At 36.3% G+C, this 21,704-nt stretch overlaps 1 protein-coding gene across 1 annotated transcript; it reads left to right on the forward strand.

The window, feature by feature from the left end:
- Positions 1-860: 860 nt before the first annotated feature.
- On the forward strand, positions 861-17,955 carry meis3 (myeloid ecotropic viral integration site 3). Its single transcript, XM_052110196.1, has 13 exons — positions 861-1,084; positions 1,419-1,509; positions 6,908-7,047; positions 8,958-9,132; positions 9,249-9,299; positions 9,420-9,470; positions 9,577-9,726; positions 9,828-9,936; positions 10,204-10,349; positions 13,799-13,875; positions 14,320-14,378; positions 14,490-14,576; positions 16,209-17,955. The coding sequence occupies exons 2-13, from the start codon at positions 1,498-1,500 to the stop codon at positions 16,397-16,399; spliced, it is 1,248 nt and encodes a 415-aa protein (XP_051966156.1). The 5' UTR covers positions 861-1,084; positions 1,419-1,497; the 3' UTR covers positions 16,400-17,955.
- Positions 17,956-21,704: the final 3,749 nt, after the last annotated feature.

A 21,704-nucleotide genomic window follows, 5' to 3' on the forward strand; every position in this document is an offset into this window, starting at 1 on the left:
TTTGACAATTTTGCCAATTTTTTAAATTTATTTAATACGTGAAAAACGTTACTCCATGAATATTCAGCAATTCCTCCTTCATCATACACAACAAAACCGATGTTTGTTAAGGTGGTCTTTTTCTTTGTACACTAATGAAGAATGTATGCAGTTTGAATGGTTTTCAATATAAGTTAAAAATGACCGAAGGACAAAAGCAACTTCTTAAGACAATAGGAGGCTTAAATGCTAAAACAATAGACATAGGCATTCTGTAAAAAAAAAAAAGAAAAAAAAAAGTAGGCTATTTTTAAATTTGTGGTTGTCAAAGATAATAGAACATGTCCATACATGTGATGTGATGAACTTTACCTGTAGTTTGGACATCTGTGTGAAATTGGGGGGAACTGACTTTATACATCGATTCAAATCAGAAAGAGTAGTTGCAAATGTCAGAAAAGAGAAGCTCTGAGAAAGCAAAGTGCAGATGCCACATGGCTTAATTTGTAATCGAATGCAATGCCATCCATCCATTTTAAGTGTGGTTTAAGTGTCCAAATATCTTTGGAGCCACTATACTGTACAGTAGCTAATCTGGTGGTTTTGTGGTATATGATGCAACTTTGATATGATTCAGTAGGATAATATGCATATGTGTCTGCAACCCAGACATCACTGGGCATTAGTCCTATAATTCAGTGATACTCAGTGATAGCTATTGCAGCTAACAGCGGCGATAAGAAAAAGAAATGTGTGAGCAATGCCTGCCTGTTTGTGTGTGTGTGTGCGCGCGCGCGTTCGCGCGCTCTCGCGCCGCTCAGATAGCCTAAAACGAAAGGCTTCGCGTTTCTTATGCGCGAGAGTGTGTGTGTGATAAAAAGGAGGGGAGTGAGAGACCCCGTCGTGTTTTGACCCCCTAAACAACTCCCAGTCTCCGTCTCTCTCTCTCTCTGGTTTAAAGCTCCATCGCTGATTGTGGAGAGACGCATTTGTGCCCGACGCGTCGCTTCATGGACAGCGGATAGGACGCGACATCATCCCGGACGCACCGCTAACATTGGATACTCGGCCCGGTCCACGCTCCTGCTGCTACACTCTTACTAAGGTGGGGTATCTTTACACATTCTCATCATATGCTAGTGTATCCCACATATAACCCAGATTTCCATGGATATAATAATGTAGTATTGGCTATGCTTTTCTCAGCCAGGAATGCACTCTGGAAGAGTAGCACAGAGTTATACTGTTATTTTGAGGGCTACTTTTAAAGTAAAAAGCAATTGATTGTAGGCTACTTCTCTCATATGTGAATGCTTGTATTTATGATGTCCCAAAACCTCGAAGACTACATTATTTTGGGCCAGAATATACATGAAAATGCTTACAGGACATGCTCATATTTCACCGCTGAGGTTGTAAAATGCTGTTTTATGTTTTAGTTGTGGAGAGTGTCTCATCAGCCGGTGCGGTGTGTGTTGTCTTCCGTAAGTGAGAGTGTGAACTCGGCTTCCGTATCGCATGGAGAAGAGGGTAGGTCGGTCCTGTCTTCCGTTCTTTTCCAGGTCAATTTCATGATATTTTAATGCAAAGGATGCTGTAGCGTGGATAAATATAACCAAACATAACTATATGGAGCTTATGTAGCAGTCTACAATCTGGAAAGTTCAATTTTTTTTTTGTGCAATTGCTCGTTTTTTCTGCAATACTTTTTAATAACTTCCATTACTAAGTCATTGCTAACATTAGAGAACGCTTAATAGATCATCAGTTTGAAATATCATTAACATTTGATTCATGTAGCCTATTTTCATATAGCTACATTCATATTTGAATATGCTATAAAATTAAACATTTATATTAATGACGTATCGATTCAAGTGATTATAAAGTGGTAACATTTATTTCTATCTGGCTATGTCTACATTTTTATCATAAACAATAATAATAAGGTTTTCCGTATACTGTATTTTGCAAAGCATTTATAACTGCGCTTACAGAAATAATGCCCTGAATGCACACTCCTATAAGGAAAATGTCTTTTATCAATATTAAAATCAATTACATATTTAAACGCAATCAAGGGCAAACATTATGGTGTAGGAAAGTAGCATACAGGCCCTGAAAATCTTGATGAAGTCAGTAAGTAGGTCAACTTTTGTGCTACAATGAGCAGGCAAATGAAGTGTCTTCAAACAGAGGATAGTTTTATCAAAAATCTGTTCTGTCTCAAATCATCTTTTATATCTCTCCCTGCAATATGTGTCCTCATTATGAGTGAAAGGATCAAAGAAATACACTGACACTGATTGCTGTTTTTGTTGCCAATGTAACCCTGTTAAAATCACACTTTTATTGGGTTGTTATGATCCTTTTTTTCCCCCAAAAGAAAAACTGACCATATTGATTAATAATCTAAGTTGGTAAAACCCACAAAATAGCTAAAAATGTGTTGTGTATTTTTTTTTATTGTTTTTAATTATTACACACACACACACACACACACACACACACACACACACACACACACACACACACACACACACACACACACACACACATATATAAAAACACTGATCAGCCACGACATTAAAACCACTGACAGGTGAAGTGAATAACATTTATTATCTCATTACAATGGCACCTATCAAGGGCTGGGATATATTAGGCAGCAAGTGAACAGTCAGTTCTTGAATTTTATGTGTTGGAAGAAGGACAAATGGGCAAGTGTAAGGATCTGACCGACTTCAACAAGGGCCAAATTATGACGGCTAGATGACTGGGTCATCAGATCATATCCAAAACAGCAGGTCTTGTGGGGTGTTCACGGTTTGCAGTTTAGTACCTACCAAAAGTGGTTCAAGGAAGAACAACCGGTGAACCGGCGACAGGATCATGGGCACCCAAAGGTCATTTATGTCCTTGGGGAGTGAAGGCTAGCCATCTGGTCTGATCTCACTGAAGAGCTTCTGCATTACAAATAGCTGAAAAACGTAATGCTGTCCATGATAGAAAGGTTTCACAACACACACATTGCTGCGTATGGGGCTGCGTAGCCGCAGACCGGTCAGAGTGGCCGTGATGACCCCTGTCCACCGTCAAAAGCTTCTACAATCGGCACGTGAGTGCAAGAATTGGATCATGGATCACTGGAAGAAGGTGGCATGGTCTGATGAATAACGTTTAATTTTTGATCACGATGACGGCATTTGTGTCATTTACCTGGGGAAGAGATGGCAGAAGGATGCACTATGGGAAGAAGGCAGGCCAGCAGAGGCAGTGTGATGCTCTGGGCAATGTTCTGCTGGGAAACCTTTGGTCCTGGCATTCATGTGATGTTACTTTGACACATACCATCTACCTAAAGATTGTTGCAGATGTACACCCTTTCATGGCAATGGTATTCCCTGATGGCAGTGGCCTCTTTCAGCAGGATAATGCACCCTGCCACACTGCAAAAAATGTTCAGGAATGGTTTGAGGAACATAACAAAGAGTTCAAGGTGTTTACATGGCCTCCAAATTCCCCAGACCTCAATCTGATTTAGCATCTATGGGATGTGCTGGACAAACAAGTCCAATCCATGGAGGCTCCACCTCACAACTAACAGAACTTATAGGATCTGCTGCTAACATCTTGGTGCCAGATACCACAGGACACCTTCAGAGGTCTTGTGGAGTCCATACCTCAACGGGTCAGAACTGTTTTGGTGGCACAAGGGGGACCTACAGAATATTAGACAGGTGGTTTTAATGTTATGGCTGATCAGTATATATATATATATATATATATATATATATATATATATATATATATATATATATATATATATATGTATATATATTAGGTGTCATGGTAACACTTTACAATGAGGTTCCATTTGATAACATATTAGTTAACTAACAATGAACACATTTTTAACAGCTTTTGTTAATCTTATTGAATGTTAATTTCAACATATATAAATAATACATTTTTTAAATCAAAAGTTGTATATGACAACATTAGATAACGCACTACAAACTATGAACTAACAATGAACAATTGTATTTTTGTAAAATAACATTAACAAAGATTTATACATGCTGTAAAAATATATTGTTCATTGTTAATTCTAAACAAATGGAACCTTATTGTAAAGTGTTACCGGTATCATGTACTTATAATGAACTACGATTATTACAGCAATTATTAATATTGGTTAAGTTTCATTTCTAAATACACTATTGTTTATTGAAATTAACATTACCCAACATTAATAAGTGCTGTAAAAGTAATGTTCATTGTTAGTGACAAATGGAACCTAATTGTAAAGTGTTACCATTATATATCATATGCTGTGGTGCAGCATATATGTGCATAAAGCTGCTGATGTTTTGCCAGTAAACAGTACCTATATAGTTGGATTACCTTCCGTTTATAATATTTTCAATCATTATATTCAGAAATATCATGAAACTATGATTCATATATGGTCACAGATTTATTATAGAAAGCTCATGAACCACTCTGATCTGTAAAGATTTATCTAATGTTTGTTATCAACTATTCAAGTACTGATTACCAGCACTACATTAACAAACAGTACATCAAATTCAGGGACATCAGTGCTTTGCATGTTTGTTCAAAATGTGGATCCCATTTACTGCCGTAATGATAATTACTGTGACTTTATTAGACTTTAAATGACATCTTTGCCCATATGTTTTGCCCAAGCCTCTTATGAGTAATTCATTTTATAATTTTGTAATAGTTTATTTGACAAATGATATGTTTTTCATAACACTACTTTCATTTAACCTATTTTAAGGAGTACTAGCACATCAAACTTGAGATACTTTTTCATTTTGTAACCTCAAAATGAAGCCATATGAAAATAAATCTGGTGTTGAGCTTATGCCCCGAAAAAGCCACATTTTGTCATATAGAGAAAGCTAAAAAAAAAAAGTGAAAGCTACAGAAAAGCCTGATTATTTGCTGATACGTACATGCGGCCTCTTTTTCTCTCTTATTAGAAATGTACTGTGCAGAGGTGGCTCATAGAAATTGTTTATTAAGAATTCCACAGCACTTCCATCACAATAATAGGTCAGCAATTATTGGAAATAGCTCAAAGAAAGTTTATGGACATAAAAAAGACGTTTCTCTGAAAGTATACACAATATTGACCTATTGGGTTTTTCTTTCTCTTTTATGACTAAGTCGTATTGCTGATTATATCTCTGACTACAGCAAAGTGAGCATTTCAAGATCGGCGTGTGATTAATCAGAACGTTGACTGTGAGACCATCTAATTTGGATAAATGAAGGCGGGATTACATTATGTATTTGTGTGCTGGGGCTGTAAGTTATAAATCCGACGCTGGAGATAGAACATTTGTTCTTTGGAGTTTATGTCCCTGGGTAAATGTTGTTGGCACTCTGAAAAATTGCACATCAAAGGATCCCCGCAACCGAAGTTTATTGAGGAGGAGAGACAATTAGCAGCAAATTCAAACATCTTTTCTGCCCCCCTCTCTCTCTCTATCTCTCTCTCTCTCTCTCTCTCGTACTTAACATGTTAGTTCAAATATGCAACATGCTGTCAATCCCATATACACTTGTAATAATACCCCCCACCCCCCCCACCCCCAAAGGAGTTAACATGGTCGGTTTAATATTTTTTTATTTTTATTTACTTATATAAAAGTTTACTTATATTTGATTTGTGAGCTAGAAATAGTGCAGAATCCTAAACATTTCTTATTTATGACATAACATTTCTTTGTCCTTAATCTTTACAAATCCTAAAACTATTTTGTATTTACAAGTTTAATTTATATTTTGAATCACATATTTTCAATGTGTTTTATTTTAAGGACCACACAGTACACAGAAAAATATAATAAAATGCTAACCTAAAAAATTAGCTTCAAGTGATAACATCTAAATTAAATAAAAAAAAAACATTAATTAAATTGAATACATTAGGTTACATCAACAAAACTAATTTTAAAGGAATATTCCAGGTTCAATACATGTTAAGCTCAATCTACAGCATTTGTGGCATAATATTGTTCACCACAAAAATGTATTAAAGGCTCGTCCCTCCTTTTCTTAAAAAAAAAAAAAAAAAAAGAAAAGAAAAAAACGAGGTTACAGTGAAACACTTTAAAGTGAATGGGGGCAAAATTATGCATTATTTGAGCTGTAAAGTTGTTCAAATTGTAGTTTACTTTTTTAAGGGTTTGTGGACATTACATCATCATGGTTTTAAGTTGTAAAATTGGATATAACTTAACACAGATGTGGTTAGTAAGTGATTTTATCGCATTAAAAACATGTTAACACACATATTGTTTACATCATGTCTCTATACTTTTGAAACAGAGTATATTTTAATGTTTACAGATTGGCCCCATTCACGTCCATTGTAAGTGCCTCACTGTAAACCAGATTTGTACTTTTTTAAAGAAAAGGAGGGGCAAGTCAAAAGTAATTTTTGTGTAAATTAATTTTATGCCACAAATGCTGTCGATTGAGTTTAACTTGTATTGAACCCGGAACATTCCTTTAACATCACTGAATCAACTTGAAACAAAACTAATTTTAAGGGTTAGATGAAATATTAGGATATTGAAAACATAAAGTAGGGCGGGACATGATTTTATCCATCGGCAATTGATTGGATCGTGGAAAGTGATCTTTATATGACAGTTGGGTGGAGGGGATGAAAAATAATGGCTTGGTGATGTCAGCTGAAATGGATAGAGCAAGTTATTACATTTTAATTAAAGATTACAAAGACATTTTTTTTTAAATATAATATGTACTGATTAATTGTGTGTGATAAAAGCAGAAGCGTGCAGATAAAGAAAGTAAATTGGGTAATTTTTGATTTCATGTTGACTTTTAGAGCTCAAGATCCTCTCTCTTTCTTTCTGTATTTCAGTATGAGCAGTTGGTGCAGTACCCAGGCTCTGACATCATGCCTGTGGGAGGTTACGGGGATGTCATGAGGTCACTTCCTCCGCCACACTATGGCCACACTGTGCCTGACTCGCTCAAACACCACAGGGATCTGATCTACGGGTGAGATTCCAGTCACAATAACCATCTGTTAATGCCACAAAACATGTAAATGAACTGTAGGTGTATGCGTGTGTGCAATATACGCTGCATTGAGATTCTCCTGAGGAGTTCTGGCTTATATGTAATTGATTTTGATCTGAATAAAATAGACACATTGGGTAAAAACCAAGGCAAGTGACCGGCAGGGATATTTGATGCTTCATCGATGTATTTTACTATTCTCATGCTGCCACAGACAATGATGTGAAATGTAATTTTGTCACACAAGACAATCACATCCTAAACTGGCTAAATGAGTGAAATATTGGGTAACACTTTACATAAACGATCTCTTTGTTAAGGGTTTATTAATGAAAAATAGCTAATTTACAAATGCATTATAAAAAACTGATATGCTGTAATAACCACATAAAGAAAATGGGTTACTTTCATTCAATACATAGTGACTATTTGACCTTACATGATATTAATGCTTCATAACACTTATTCAAGATTACCAACCTTTGCAAATGTACCTTAATGTAAAGTAGACACAAATAAGGAATTTATTAATGAAATGCAAACATTAGAAATCTGTGGACTTAAAGTGCAGTATGGATTTATGTATATGCTGTGAATGAGCACAGAGAGCTGAAAAGTGTTGCTGAGGACTTTAGGGTTAAGTTGGGACAACACTCGGAGTAGCACCATTCTTTTGACATCAACGTGACAATGAAAGTGACAACACAAGTGAGTCGAGACGTTACAGTGATGAATAAACACAAAGCGATCTGTAGCAAAATGACATACTTCCTCCTTTAATCTCACAATAATAGTCTATTTTTGCTGCATTGTGGCATAAATCATGAATTAGGGGATTTTATGTTTTCGATAATTAGAAGTTTGAATAAGTGTATTTAATAAGTTATATAACATGTCATTCAAATGCTCACTATTTAGCAAGTATTGCATAAATGTTGCCCTTTTTGTTCATGTTATTATAACTGCATACCGATGATGTATAATGCTTTTGTAAATGACTTATAAGCCATTAATTTGCACCATAAGTGGTGGTGTAGTGGTCTAAGCACATAACTGGTAATCTGATAATCAGAAGGATGCTGGTTCAAGCCCCACAGGCACCACCATTGTGTCCTTGAGTAAGGCACTTAACTCCAGGTTGCTCCGGGGGGGATTGTCCCTTTAATAAGGGCTCTGTAAGTCACTTTGGATAAAAGCGTCTGCCAAATGTGTAAATGTAACTATTCTTTTTATTATTACTAATTGCAACTTGCCCCTGCCTCGATTCTTTAATTGACATGCCCCCTAAAAAACACAAAAATCCCACTGGTTTCCCACTGGCAATTATGACATTGTGATGCTGTTTATGTACGTTCATCTTGTAATTACGATAAGAGGTTGATCGATATGGGTTTTTCAATGGCCAATGCCGATATATATAGAGAGCAGGATGACTGATGGCCGATATAAATGCAGATAAACATAATAAAATTGAACAACAGCAAATCAGATGTACTGATTTGTTTCTAAAGAGAAACAACTTAAAACTGTTAATCAGTTTGTCTGTTGTCAGAAGATGCCGATAATCGCAAAATAGCGAAATATCGGCCTGGCCAATATATCGGTTTATCACTATTTACAATCATGAAATCTGATGACTTGAAATAGATTTTGGCATTACCGATAACTAAGGTGGTGGAAAAAGCTAATAACCCTCAGTTGATCGTTTTTAAAATCGATTTATTGAATGCGTTTTCTTAGTCTTACTGTGATGCACATAGACACAGAGACTACAAAGAGTCCAAACTGAATGAAATATGCAAAACCGATATATCAGTCGACCTGTTATTTAAAGGCAGCATCCATGTACTTGCATTGTTGTCTTACTGTGCATGTGTGTTTATATGCAGTCATCCTCTGTTTCCACTCCTGGCTCTGGTGTTTGAGAAATGTGAACTTGCCACCTGCTCACCACGAGACTCCACCTCCATGTCAAACCTTTCCCACCTTACCAGCATGACCAATCACAGCGATGTCTGCTCCTCTGAATCATTCAACGATGACATCGCAGTCTTCGCCAAACAAGTGAGTAACTCGAAGCAATCACATTTTCACATTAGAGAAGTACCGGCAGATTGCAGACCATTACTCAATGCTTTACTTAAGTCTTTACTTAATGATTTTTCTGTTCATGCGTTTAGATTCGATCTGAGAAACCCATCTTTTCATCAAATCCAGAACTGGATAATCTGGTGAGACATAAATACGCTGTTGGATAAATAATTGCATGTCATTTTTCAAGGGTCTCGTCATTGTTTACAGAATGAACGATGTGTTGTATCCATGTGTAACCATACTGTCTCTTTATACAGATGATCCAAGCCATTCAAGTACTACGGTTTCATCTATTAGAGCTAGAAAAGGTTTTTGTCTCATTTATTACATTATACAGGTTTTTACATTGTGGTGATACCATGGTGCAGTTATGTACCTCAGTGAGCCTGACATCTCTCTTCTCTTCTGTAATAGGTTCATGACCTCTGTGATAATTTCTGTCACCGCTACATCACGTGCCTGAAGGGCAAGATGCCCACTGATTTAGTGCTGGACGACAAAGAGGGCGGATCCAAATTGAACATGGAGGATTTCACTGGTTCTTGCACAAATCTGTCAGAACAAGTGAGTCGGTTGAAATTTAACATGCACATCAGGGTGCCAAAGGAATTGTCTTTAACTCATAGAGTGCATGTGTCTGACTGTGGGTCTCTCTTCTTATCTAGAATTCGTCTTGGTTGCGAGATCCGGATGACTGTGTGTCGACCCCATCAGGCACCCCCAGTGCATCCTGCGGTCTCACGTCACACAGCACAGAGAACTGCAGCGATGCAGGTAATGACTTTTAAAACACAATGGCTGTGTTCGGAATGTTAGCGTATTGCATAGTAAATCTTATGTGCAGTTTGATCAAATAATGAGTCAAGATGATGTTAAAAATCAATCACACTTACTAGAAATGTATGAGTAGGATGGTAGTTGGTAGTATGTTATTCCGAATAGAACTCATAACAAAAATCCAGAGTGACTTCCATTGAATCTCAACCTCACGTGGAAGTAAGATAAGATATTTTATCATGCTTGTGTGTTTTGCTGTGCCAGGTGATGGATTGGACGGAAGTGTGGCATCTCCCAGCACAGGAGAAGATGACGAAATGGATAGAGATAGACGAAACAACAAGAAAAGAGGGATTTTTCCCAAAGTTGCAACAAACATTATGAGAGCTTGGCTCTTCCAGCACCTATCGGTGAGAGAGAAAGACCAAGGGATACATTTTACTTGATAGTGTGTTCAGGTTGAGAGAAACAGTAGGCTTTTGGCACTTAAAATGGGCAGCAGAAAGAATTAATTATAGGAAACTGAGTTTGAAGAAAGATAATGGACAACAGGAGAAAGACAGGAAAGGAAAGAGTTTGGAAGGAATATATTTTGAGAGAAAATTAAAGACTTTATTGACCATCTCAAGTTAGAGTCTGTGCAATGTGAATTTATGAACTCTTGGCTTGTTAATTTACATAGCTGAGCAAAGCCTGTGCAGATACAGTAATGAGCATATGGTAATTACACACTAATGACACTGCTGTAATTACAAATGAAAGAATATCCAGAAGTCACTAAAAATAAAGATGACCACAGCTGTGCGGTTAATGAGGAGACTGGAGGGAAAAAAGAATCTTATCATATAATATATATATAGATGTATCATGTGGTTCTGTAGAAACTATATTTCATAATGATTCGAGACTATCCTCTAGTAGTTAGTGTACTAAACTAGAAAGTAGATCCTCAGACCACCTGAGACATGCAAAGTGTGACCTATAACAAGTGTTGGGGAGTGTTATCTAGTTTTTTTTTTGCTGTTGAAGTTTGTGTTTCGCCCCATCATAGTTTGTATGCAACGGCAATACCCCTGTCCTTTTCAAGTCAAGTCAAGTGGTTTTTATTGTCGTTAAACTATATACAGTTAGTACAGTACACAGTGAAATGAGACAACGTTCCTCCAGGACCATGCTGCTACATTAAACAACATAGGGCAAACACAGAACCACATGAGACTACACAGACTAAATGACATACCTATATAAAATGCACGTGCAAACGTGTGCAAAAAGTACGGGACAGTACAATAAAATTACTAAAAATGAACAGGACAATAGACACAGTGAGAGACAGTCAGCGCTGACCAGTATACAGTAGTGCAAAAAGATGACTGTTTCTAAAAATGCCAAATGTAAACATAACATACTATGAGATAGTGTTCTATGGACATAGCAGTTATTGAGGTAGCAGCCAGGTATAAAGTGACAATAATTAAAGTGCAACTCAGGACACGTGTGTGTGTGTGTGTGTGTGTGTGTGTGTGTGTCAGTCCAGTCTCTGAGTATTGAGGAGTCTGATGGCTTGGGGGAAGAAGCCTTTCCTGAATTAATACAATGTATTGTGTATACATGCTTTGCGTTCCCTAGCAATAATTTGCATCCCTCACAATAAGTTTTGTACTTATTGGGAGGGAATAGTTTTGCATTCCCTCTCAATAGTTTTACGTTCCCTGGAAATAAGTTTAGCTTTTCCTCGCAATAGTTTTGCGTTCCCTCTCAATAATTTTGCGTTCCCTCTCAATAGTTTTGCATTCACTTGAAATAAGTTTTGCATTTACTCTCAATAGTTTTGAGTTCCATGGATATACATTTTTCATTCCCTAGCAATAGTTTGCATTCCCTTGTAATTAGTTTTGCATTTTCTTGCCATAGTTTTGCATTCCCTCTCAATCATTTTGCGTTCCTTCGCAATAGTTTTGTGTTCACTTGAAATAAGTTTTGCGTTGCCTCGCCATAGTTTTGCATTTCCTTGCAATAGTTTTGTGTTCCCTCTCAATAGTTTTGCGTTCCCTCGCCATAGTTTTGCATTTCCTCACAATAGTTTTGCGTTCCCTCTCAATGGTTTTGTGTTTCCTCACAATAGCTTTGTGTTCCCTCGTCATAGTTTTGCATTTCCTTGCAATAGTTTTGTGTTCCCTCTCAATAGTTTTGCGTTTCCTCACAATAGTTTTGTGTTCCCTCTCAATGGTTTTGTGTTTCCTCACAATAGCTTTGCGTTCCCTCGTCATAGTTTTGCATTTCCTTGCAATAGTTTTGTGTTCCCTCTCAATAGTTTTGTGTTTCCTCACAATAGTTTTGTGTTCCCTCTCAATGGTTTTGTGTTTCCTCACAATAGTTTTGCTTTCCCTCGCAATAGTTTTGTGTTCCCTTGCAATAGGTTTTGCGTTCCCTCACAGTAGTTTTGCATTGCCTCGCAATAGTTTTGTGTTCCCTCTCAATAGTTTTGCGTTTCCTCACAATAGTTTTGCTTTCCCTCGCAATAGTTTTGTGTTCCCTTGCAATAGGTTTTGCGTTCCCTCACAGTAGTTTTGCATTTCCTCGCAATAGTTTTGCGTTCCCTCTCAGTAGTTTTGTGTTCCGTTGCAGTAAGTTTTGCGTTCCATCACAATAGTTTGTGTTCCCTTGGAATAGTTTTGCATTTCCTCTCAATGTTTTGAGTTCCCTCACAATAGTTTTGCGTTTCCTTGAAATTAATTTTGCGTTCCCTCTCAATAGTTTTGCATTCAGTTGAAATAAGTTTTGCGTTCCATCACAATAGTTTATGTTCCCTTGGAATAGTTTTGCATTTCCTCTCAATAGTTTTGCGTTCCATGGATATACATTTTGCGTTCCCTAGCAATAGTTTGCATTCCCTTGTAATTAGTTTTGCATTTCCTCGCCATAGTTTTGCGTTCCCTCTCAATAATTTTGCGTTCCCTCACAATAGTTTTGCGTTCACTTGAAATAAGTTTTGCGTTCCCTCGCCATAGTTTTGCATTTCCTTGCAATAGTTTTGCGTTCCCTCACAATAGTTTGCGTTCCCTTTAAATTCATTTTGCGTTCTCTCAATATATTACTTTTGTATTCCCTCTAAATAAGTTTTGCGTTCCATCACAATAGTTTTGTGTTCCCTTGGAATAGTTTAGCATTTCCTCTCAATAGTTTTGCACTCCATGGAAATATGTTTTGAGTTCCCTAGCAATAGTCTGCATTCCCTAGTAATTCGTTTTGCGTTCCCTCGCCATAGTTTTGCGTTCCCTCTCAATAGTTTTGCTTTTCCTCGCAATACCTTTTGCGTTCCCTCACAATAGTTTGCGTTCCCTTGAAATTAATTTTGTGTTCTCTCAATATATTACTTTTGCGTTCCCTCTAAATAAGTTTTGCATTCCCTCACTATATTACTTTTGCGTTCCCTAGCGATAGTTTTGCATTCTCTAGCGATAGTTTTGTATTCCCTTGCAATAGTTTTGCATTCCCTCACTATATTAATTTGCTTTCCCTAGCGATAGTTTTGCGTTCCCTCTAAATACGTTTTGCATTCCCTTGCAATAGTTTTGTGTTCCCTCTCAATAGTTTGAGGGAATGCAAAACATATTGTGAATGAATGCAAAGCTATTGTGTGGGAAAGAAAAACTATTTCAGAAAAATGCCTATCCCGGTCCTCTAAGGGGCTCAATATGAACTTGTTTTTTAGGTTACCTCACAAAACATTTTTATAACATTATTTACAGAAAGTAGTAAACATGTTAATTGTGTAATTGTATAAAATGTTACCATTTAGTATAGAATCAGATTACTAGCATACCTTTGCATTAAATCCTTATTTGTCTTCTCTCAGCATCCATACCCCTCTGAAGAACAGAAAAAACAGCTTTCCCAAGACACAGGTCTCACCATACTGCAGGTCAACAACTGGTTAGTCTTCAGTCTATAAGAAAAATTTGCCAGTTTCAATACACTACACGGCTACATTTACCTAATCAAATATCAGCAACATGAGTTAATAATTAATTATTAGATCAATATATTTTCTCAAAATAAGGATTTATGTTGTAAAATTTTAATAGTTATGTTGTTTATAGCAATAATTAGTCATTTTTGGAAAAATGTATTTAAAGGATTCTGAACTCTTAAACTGTGTCAATTTACTGTCTTTAACTTAAAATATATAGTGAAAAAAAAAATCACACTTTATTAAGTTCACGGTTTATTAAGTCTAACCCTGTATCATTTAAATATTCTTATTTTATTGTCATTAATAATCATTTTTAGATTTTTTTATTTCTTAAGGGTTTTTGGTAAAAATTATTTGTCCCTGTTTTCCCTCATTGTATGCTTTCTCCTGCTTTCTTCACTAAGGTTTATAAACGCCAGACGCAGAATAGTTCAGCCAATGATCGACCAAACAAATCACTCAGGTGAAATATGTGTGTCTGTTTATCTGTGACTTGTTTTGCATTTTTATTTTTTATTATATGAAAATCCAGGGCTCTATATAGTAAATAACGTGTGTGCTTATGTTTTCTCAGGCCAGGGTGCTCCGTACAGTCCAGAAGGGGCGGCTCTTGGAGGTTATGGCTTAGATGCTCAGTCTCATTTAGGTCTTAGGACATCAGGTGGGAACCATTACTATACACTACTACTTAATAAACCAAACACACTCCTATGAGGAAGTATAAATTATATATTAACTATAATCCCATAAAACATTTTGAATGACATCATCAAATTAAAAACAATGGAAAAATGTTTTGAAAAAAAAATGGAAATGGAAAAAAACTACTGATGTAAGTTGTTGATTGTAAGAATAGACACAATATACAGTATTTCAAGCTTATTGCCAAATATTCATATATATGCATATATATCAGAAGTTTGAGAGCATAGGGAGACTCGAGTGTGTCAGTCGTTGTGCATCATGGAAGCGGTTGAAGTATAGGTCTCTACGGAACAGTAATAGTCGTTTCTCAATCTGTGGGCTTTTTTAAAGCGGGATGGGCGTTTTTCAACTATCCAATAGGGAATATCCAGTAGGGGATTTCAATGTAGTAAGCAAATCGTGAAAATGCCCACTCATTGGAAAATGCCCATTTTGTGGGCAGAGACACAATTCTCGAGCGGTTGGTCAACGCAAAGCTCTTTTGGTGCAGTTTGTTCACCAAGATTCTCTAATTATGGTTGTGTAGTTGCTTAAAAAAGAAGGTAGGCGTCTGCTCAAAACTTTTATTACAATAAAGCAACTTTTCCAACCAGTTAGGTCTTCATCAGGCACAATCCCCACATTGAATGAAGCACAGCTTTTATAGACACAGGTGATGACAATATCGACTGATTAGCTGCCCACAGGAGATCATGTGACAAGTAAAAAACATTTTAAAAAATCTATGCATTTGAACAATTATCTTAACATCTTCAATCCACACAAAACATGTGTAAAGGCATATCACTTTAGACACATATTCTAAACTATAAACTTTACAAACTATACATGTATCTTTTAAGATGTGTGATAAGTTAGTAAAAACTGTAAGGGCGCATGTCTAAAATCCACACCTACCCTTATACAACAATAGGCATATGTGTACAAAATGTATATATTTTTAGATTTTTTATATACATTTTTTTTATATATAAAAACATCAAAGACAAAAACATTTGTATTTGTTTGTCCTGCACTTGAGCACAACTGGGTTTTGGATGTGCACACCTATTTTCCTATTTTTTTGTGTAGTTCTTCACCAAGAATTCTGCTATTAAACACAATTTAATTATTTAAGTGAATTTTAATAAGTTGTCATCAAAAATAAATTTGCCTAGGGAGAAAATTAATGGAATTTGAACTTTCAGAACCAAGTCTTTTTTTTTTTTTTTTACATGAGAGATTACAAGTATTTCAGTTGATTGTTAATTATCATATGGTTACATTACAGACTTAATGTCACTTGTTACCTTGAATGACTACCATAGTTACATAACGTTTCTTTAAGTGTTTTTTAAAGTTAGAGTATTTTTAACTGGGTTTTTTTAACTTGCCGTCCTAGAAACGCAATGCTCATGGTAAGAGATGCAACACAATGGCTGAATGTGTATATCTGACCTCACTAGTAGTTTTTTGGACTAATTGACTTCTGCTGTTTAAAACGTATCCATAGCAACAGTTTGGTGATGTGCGAACATTCCGTTTGCAAGACTGGACTGTCTCTATTTGTTGTCTCTCATTCACTCTCTCTCTTGTTCTCTGTTGTCAGGTCTTCAGGGAATGCTGTCTCTGCCCACAGATTACCCCGGAGCCCTTCTGGCTCAGCCAGGGTATTCCCACCCAGGGCCGTCCCTGCACCCTTACCCTGGCCCCCACACTACCATGCTGCTCCACCCGCCACCCCATGCCCACCCTGCTGAACCCCTCATAGCACAAGGCCTCGACATACATGCCCACTGAGACCAGAGCAGGGCAGAGAAGGTGCTGAAAGAGGGCCAAAGCAGTATACTACAAATTGACTTTGCAGTACCTGCAGAGCCTGTCACCATCAGCAAACTTTCAGGGTGCCAGCCCGGTGGACACAATGACTCTGAGAATGTCTTAAATGCAATGACGTGTATGAAAATGTCCTTTTTATGCACTCAGTTCTGTGCAACGTGACTGTATGCAAAGCCTGAAAGACTTGTTACATTCCTTAGCCATTTATCGGCATTTATTGCTACTTAACACTTCCTCACAATGATTTAAATGGATGAATCTCAAGAAGAAATTGTCCAGGTCATTTTTCAGTCCAAAATCAACAGAAAAATATGAGAAATTATATTTTGCAACAAAATGAAGGCTATTTTTGGGACCTGTATGAATTTTTGCATTGTGTTATACTGTAATGAAAACAATGTTTGGTACTTTTTCTTCACAATTCACAAATTTTTTTTTCTTTGCATTAGAGTTTGAAATGGGCTTAATGTCACAGTGGTCTTAAAGAAGGCTTCATTTTCTTCATGCAAAATATAATTTCTTATTTTTTTCACCATATCTTGTCAGTTTTAGTGAGATTCTCCCAGATGCACTGTACTGAAGACATTGATCTTCTAGTCTTAGCTGCAACATTGCAGGGCTCAACTGAATATATACAAGTGTTCCTATGGCCTTAGGGGTGAGCAGACATCTCCCCGACTCTAACGTTAAGGCCTTCATCATAGCCTTTCTTGCCTTGACTCAGAAAACCCTCCTGAGGAGCATAAACTGAAGACAGCGTATACCTCCTTGGTCAGGACTCTCTCAGGAAGTCCTGAAAAGTCTTCTGAGATGAAAGATTACACCAAATCCTCATAACTTAACTGGGTGAATATCAGGAAACCATTCAAGAACATGTCCGGGTCATATTTCACCCCAAAATTATTGTGACGTTATTTTAACGCCAATTAAGTAAATTTTTCCTTCAGATTCTCTTTACAGTAGTGCAAAAAATATTATTCTACTGTGACATTTAAATGGAAAAGTATTCATTTTTCATGGGGGTATTTGTTGTTCTGCCTTTGATTTGTACTAATTTAAGTAATAAAACAAATAATATAAAACAAAATTATATATAAAATGTAGACACATTATGTAATGAGAATTTAGGGAGGCTTAATGGTTATTAAAAATAATGTCACAATGCAGAAAATCTTAAATGATCTCACAAATAGGCTACATTTTCTGTACACAAATGTAACAGTTTTTCTTTAGGTTTTGAGGCGAAATGTGACCCAGACATGTTTTCATGAGATTCACTGCAAAACTTTTGAACATGGTCAATAACATTTTGAAAGTTGATTTGTGGCATACTGTAGAGCGTCTTTACCAGACGTCTTTGTCTTCTAACTGAGGGTAATGCAAGTTTCATTCAGTTCTTCTGATCATAAATCAGTCTCACTCAGCGTTACGCATTATTTAATTTAAATTTTATGTTAAATCTATTTTTGTATTTATCTGTGTCAGAGACTCGGTTACTCCAAAATATTAAAGTTAAAATAATCCAAGTGCCACTTTTTGTGATCACTCAGTTTGATATAGAAGCGAATATGTTCTTCAGTTCTTTTAAGTTTATAAGAATGTTTATCTGCAGTGGTCCCAAGAGTCACGTTTATGCTTTGCTCTAAAGGACCTGCCTCACATTACCATCAATCCTCACACAGTATCAATGTAAGAAAGAATGCCAGCCTGAATATCTTGTGACATTTCTTACTACGCTTTCTTGAGATTTGTTGGAAAGTAATGGACTTGAAACCTTGAGCTCTTTTCTCTCATTCTTCTTTCTGCGTCAACAATGTACAACACGATTGTTGATCATGTGCTTATGATAATGATATGATAATGCTGACACAATCATAATACTACATATTTTTTTTTTTTATTTTTTTTTACTTGTGTTGAGACATTGTCTCTTGGGTGCCACAAATATCAACCTTTAATTTAGATTGAAGTTGAAGTGTGTAATTTTTGCACTACTAGCACCAAACGCTTTAATTTTGGGGGGGGATAGGATTGCAACAGTCGACTACAAATAACAGTCGATACCGTCAGCCTGAAGTCGACTAGTTGCTCACCACGTGATTTATAAAATGTGTCTGTAGAAAATGCTGCGGGTGTAAAGCTCGGTGGCTCTGCACTGAAAAGGCTCTAGCTGAAATAACTCAAATTAGACTAAATTTAAAAGACGCACACACAGAATGCATCACAGAATTGGTCTTTGTTTTCTGTGGCGCTTTGCTCAACAATGCAACGTATCAACAACAATCTTACGCGTTCTCCATGTCTGTATTGCACATGCGCAAAGCATTTTATCAACACTGATAACGATCCGAACATTCCTTAGGATACTTTGATAAAGATGAAACAAATGCTATGGAAATCTGCTATAAATGCAATTTGGACTTCAAATATAACACGAAATACTCGTGTTATGTTGACCTGAATGCTGTTCGCTCCTTCAAGAACTTGATTTGGTGACAGTTTAGAAAAGCACTTCAAGTTTGTGTCCACTGACACGACAGAATAGACCTTATTCTCAGTAGCGCCATCTTTGGTTTTTAACAGGAATGAAAATGAGTCTGTGAGGGATAGACTTATCATCTCTTCAATGGCATGCACTGTACAAAGCTGTATATAGCTCCTAGATCACATCTAATTTTCCACAACATGTTGTTTTTTTGTCTTCTGAATGTTCTTGGTAAGATATTTTATGTTTTGTCCAAGGAACTATCTAAAAACAAATGTAACCCTGCTATGGTCTGGGATAGGGACTGGAGCAGTCACAAGGAGAATCACACCAGTGAGAAGGAATGGCGTTACAAAAAGATGTTTAATCCATTAGAGGTGCAAAATGTGCAAATAAATAGTGTTTAAAAGCACTCATGAAAACAAGGTTACATTAAAAACAGTCTAAAAACTAGCCCTGTTTTAGGTACTGAAGCAATACCAATTCCCCTCCCTCAACAATGGAGGCTGGAGTAAATTGCGCTCAAGCAGCGCTAGCATGGTTTTCCATGTGCTTCAAACACACATCGTCCATCTTGACTAGTGCCTCTCATGGCAGCAGGCCTAAATAAGGAAATTTTCCTCTCTCTGCAAATTAGAGATTACTGTTTTCTAAATAAAATTAACCCTCTCTTCCCCATTCTTAAATATAATGTTATGGAATAAATACATAAGGACAAATGAGATGTGACAGTTAAAAACAAAACCAATTAATACAATAAATAGGATGGATAAAAACAATTGCACAATAAAACCCCAATAAATATTGAAAAGTTGAGTAAGATATAAAAAAGTCCTTTGAACACAGTAATTTCCCATAATGGAGACTGACTCGCAGGCTCTTCATCACATGGTCTTAGGTAATTTTTAACTGGAATCACTTTTGCTGATTTAATAAAAATGGGTTTCTTTATCTGAGCAGTACAAGACTTGGTGACTTTTCCTCCACTTGCCATCTGAACATAAAAAAAAAATATGGGCATGATTTTGTAAGTCTAAGTGGTCATAAAAAAAAAGCGACACCTTTGGTCTTTGCGGTCAAAATTGATCAACCATTGAAAATGAATGGGAAAGACCATAGCACAATCAATAAATTAGCCACTATGCAAAAAACACACAGAATTTAAAGGTCTTTAAAAACATGCAAAACATATACACACACTCACACACTCACACACACACAAATTAACTGGTGAGACAACACACTCTCACGGCGAAATCGTCATGATTCGTACGACTTTTCTAATTTTGGCTAATTCGTATTATATCGTGCAACTGCACTCGTTTCAATTCCTGTGACTTTCATTACAGCCAATGACGTTGCTGGACATCATTTCCATCTAATACGTGACAATTACTGGTTTCTTTTTTTTTTTTTTTTTTTTTTATTGAACTATAGCATATACAAACAGCCTGGCAACAATCATATATCATTGCAATATAACAATGAAATCAGGTGCAAAATTGCATTACAGAAAAAAAAAAAAAAAAAAAAAAAAATTAAAAAAAAAAAAACATTTAAATAAAAAGCTAGGGTTTGTTTTTTAAATCATATTCTTCAATTATTTCAAAAAGTTTTTGTGCATATTTACTTTTCATTATTTGCAGGGCCTTTGTGTAAGAAAGAAAAGCATTGTGAAATGCAGAAAACCTGGGTTTTACTTTCAAATATTTCGATTTGTGTATATAAAATTTTCCAAAAATAATAATGTCATTAACCAGAAAATCATCTTTGTAACTGTTCATAACAAGTCCAAAGACAATGTCCTTCTGAGAGAAATCTGAAAGAAGAGGAACCTTTGGGAAAATCCACTCATGAATGTCAAGCCATAAAGCCTCTACATACATACAATGAAAAAATAAATGATCAGTGGTTTACAATTACTGGTTTCTGTCACACACAACAACTTCCTAAATGTTTAGACACTCTACTGATTGGTTAAGTAGATAAGGGGTTTGGGTTAGGGCTTAATATTAATAAGTATGTCCTTAACACCTCATATACTTCCGCATTAGACATCCGGGAATTTGCATGTGATGAAGTCTTACGACTTTATGCGAACAACATCGTGTGAGCCAACTTGTAAATTAAGTATGAATATTCATGAGATCGGGTTGGGTGAGATTATAAGGAGTCTTCAAGATTAGCAAAACAAAGCATAACACGATACTTAAAAATGTGAGAGTTCTGGCAAACTTGCTGCAAATTCAACACTCAATTTTACATGCAAACAAGCTTTGCGGCAAATTCTTCATTGTCGCTAAAGGTTTGCTGCAGGTTCACCACTACCATTGAAGAGCTGCAAACTTCTGGCAAAAATTAGCTGCGAATCACAAGCTTGTGAAAATAGTGAGAGGACGATCTGGGGCTAGTTTGCAGCAAAGTTTGTCAGACAACATTTTTTGTAAGGGAACTGTACTCTGGCGAGGAGAGCAGAGGCCATACTTTTTGAATGGATTATTACTGGAGAGGATACATCAGTATGCAGAATAAACTGCTTTTGTGAGGAAACAGCGATTCACTTAATAAATCGACTGGCTGTTCACTAATATTCAACTTGTTTTACACTAAACAATCCTTTTGGACTGAACTATGTGTGGAGTTTACTATGATAAAATATAAGTAAATATATGTTTTAAGTCACAGACAGTTATGTGTGTGTGTGTGTGTGTTATATGCTTGTTTCTGTCTATTTCTACAAAAATAAAGAGTCTCACAACCGCATGCTTCTCAGTGCTTACA

Source organism: Xyrauchen texanus, chromosome 38, assembly GCF_025860055.1.
Source record: "Xyrauchen texanus isolate HMW12.3.18 chromosome 38, RBS_HiC_50CHRs, whole genome shotgun sequence".
Lineage (NCBI taxonomy): Eukaryota > Metazoa > Chordata > Actinopteri > Cypriniformes > Catostomidae > Xyrauchen > Xyrauchen texanus.

Bases quoted from the DNA above. Each gene is read 5' to 3' on its own strand.
- meis3 (XM_052110196.1), top strand. The intron at 9,471-9,576 runs GTTTTTGTCTCA...CTTCTGTAATAG, and splicing joins ATCTATTAGAGCTAGAAAAG to GTTCATGACCTCTGTGATAA. The intron at 13,876-14,319 runs GTTAGTCTTCAG...TTCTTCACTAAG, and splicing joins ATACTGCAGGTCAACAACTG to GTTTATAAACGCCAGACGCA.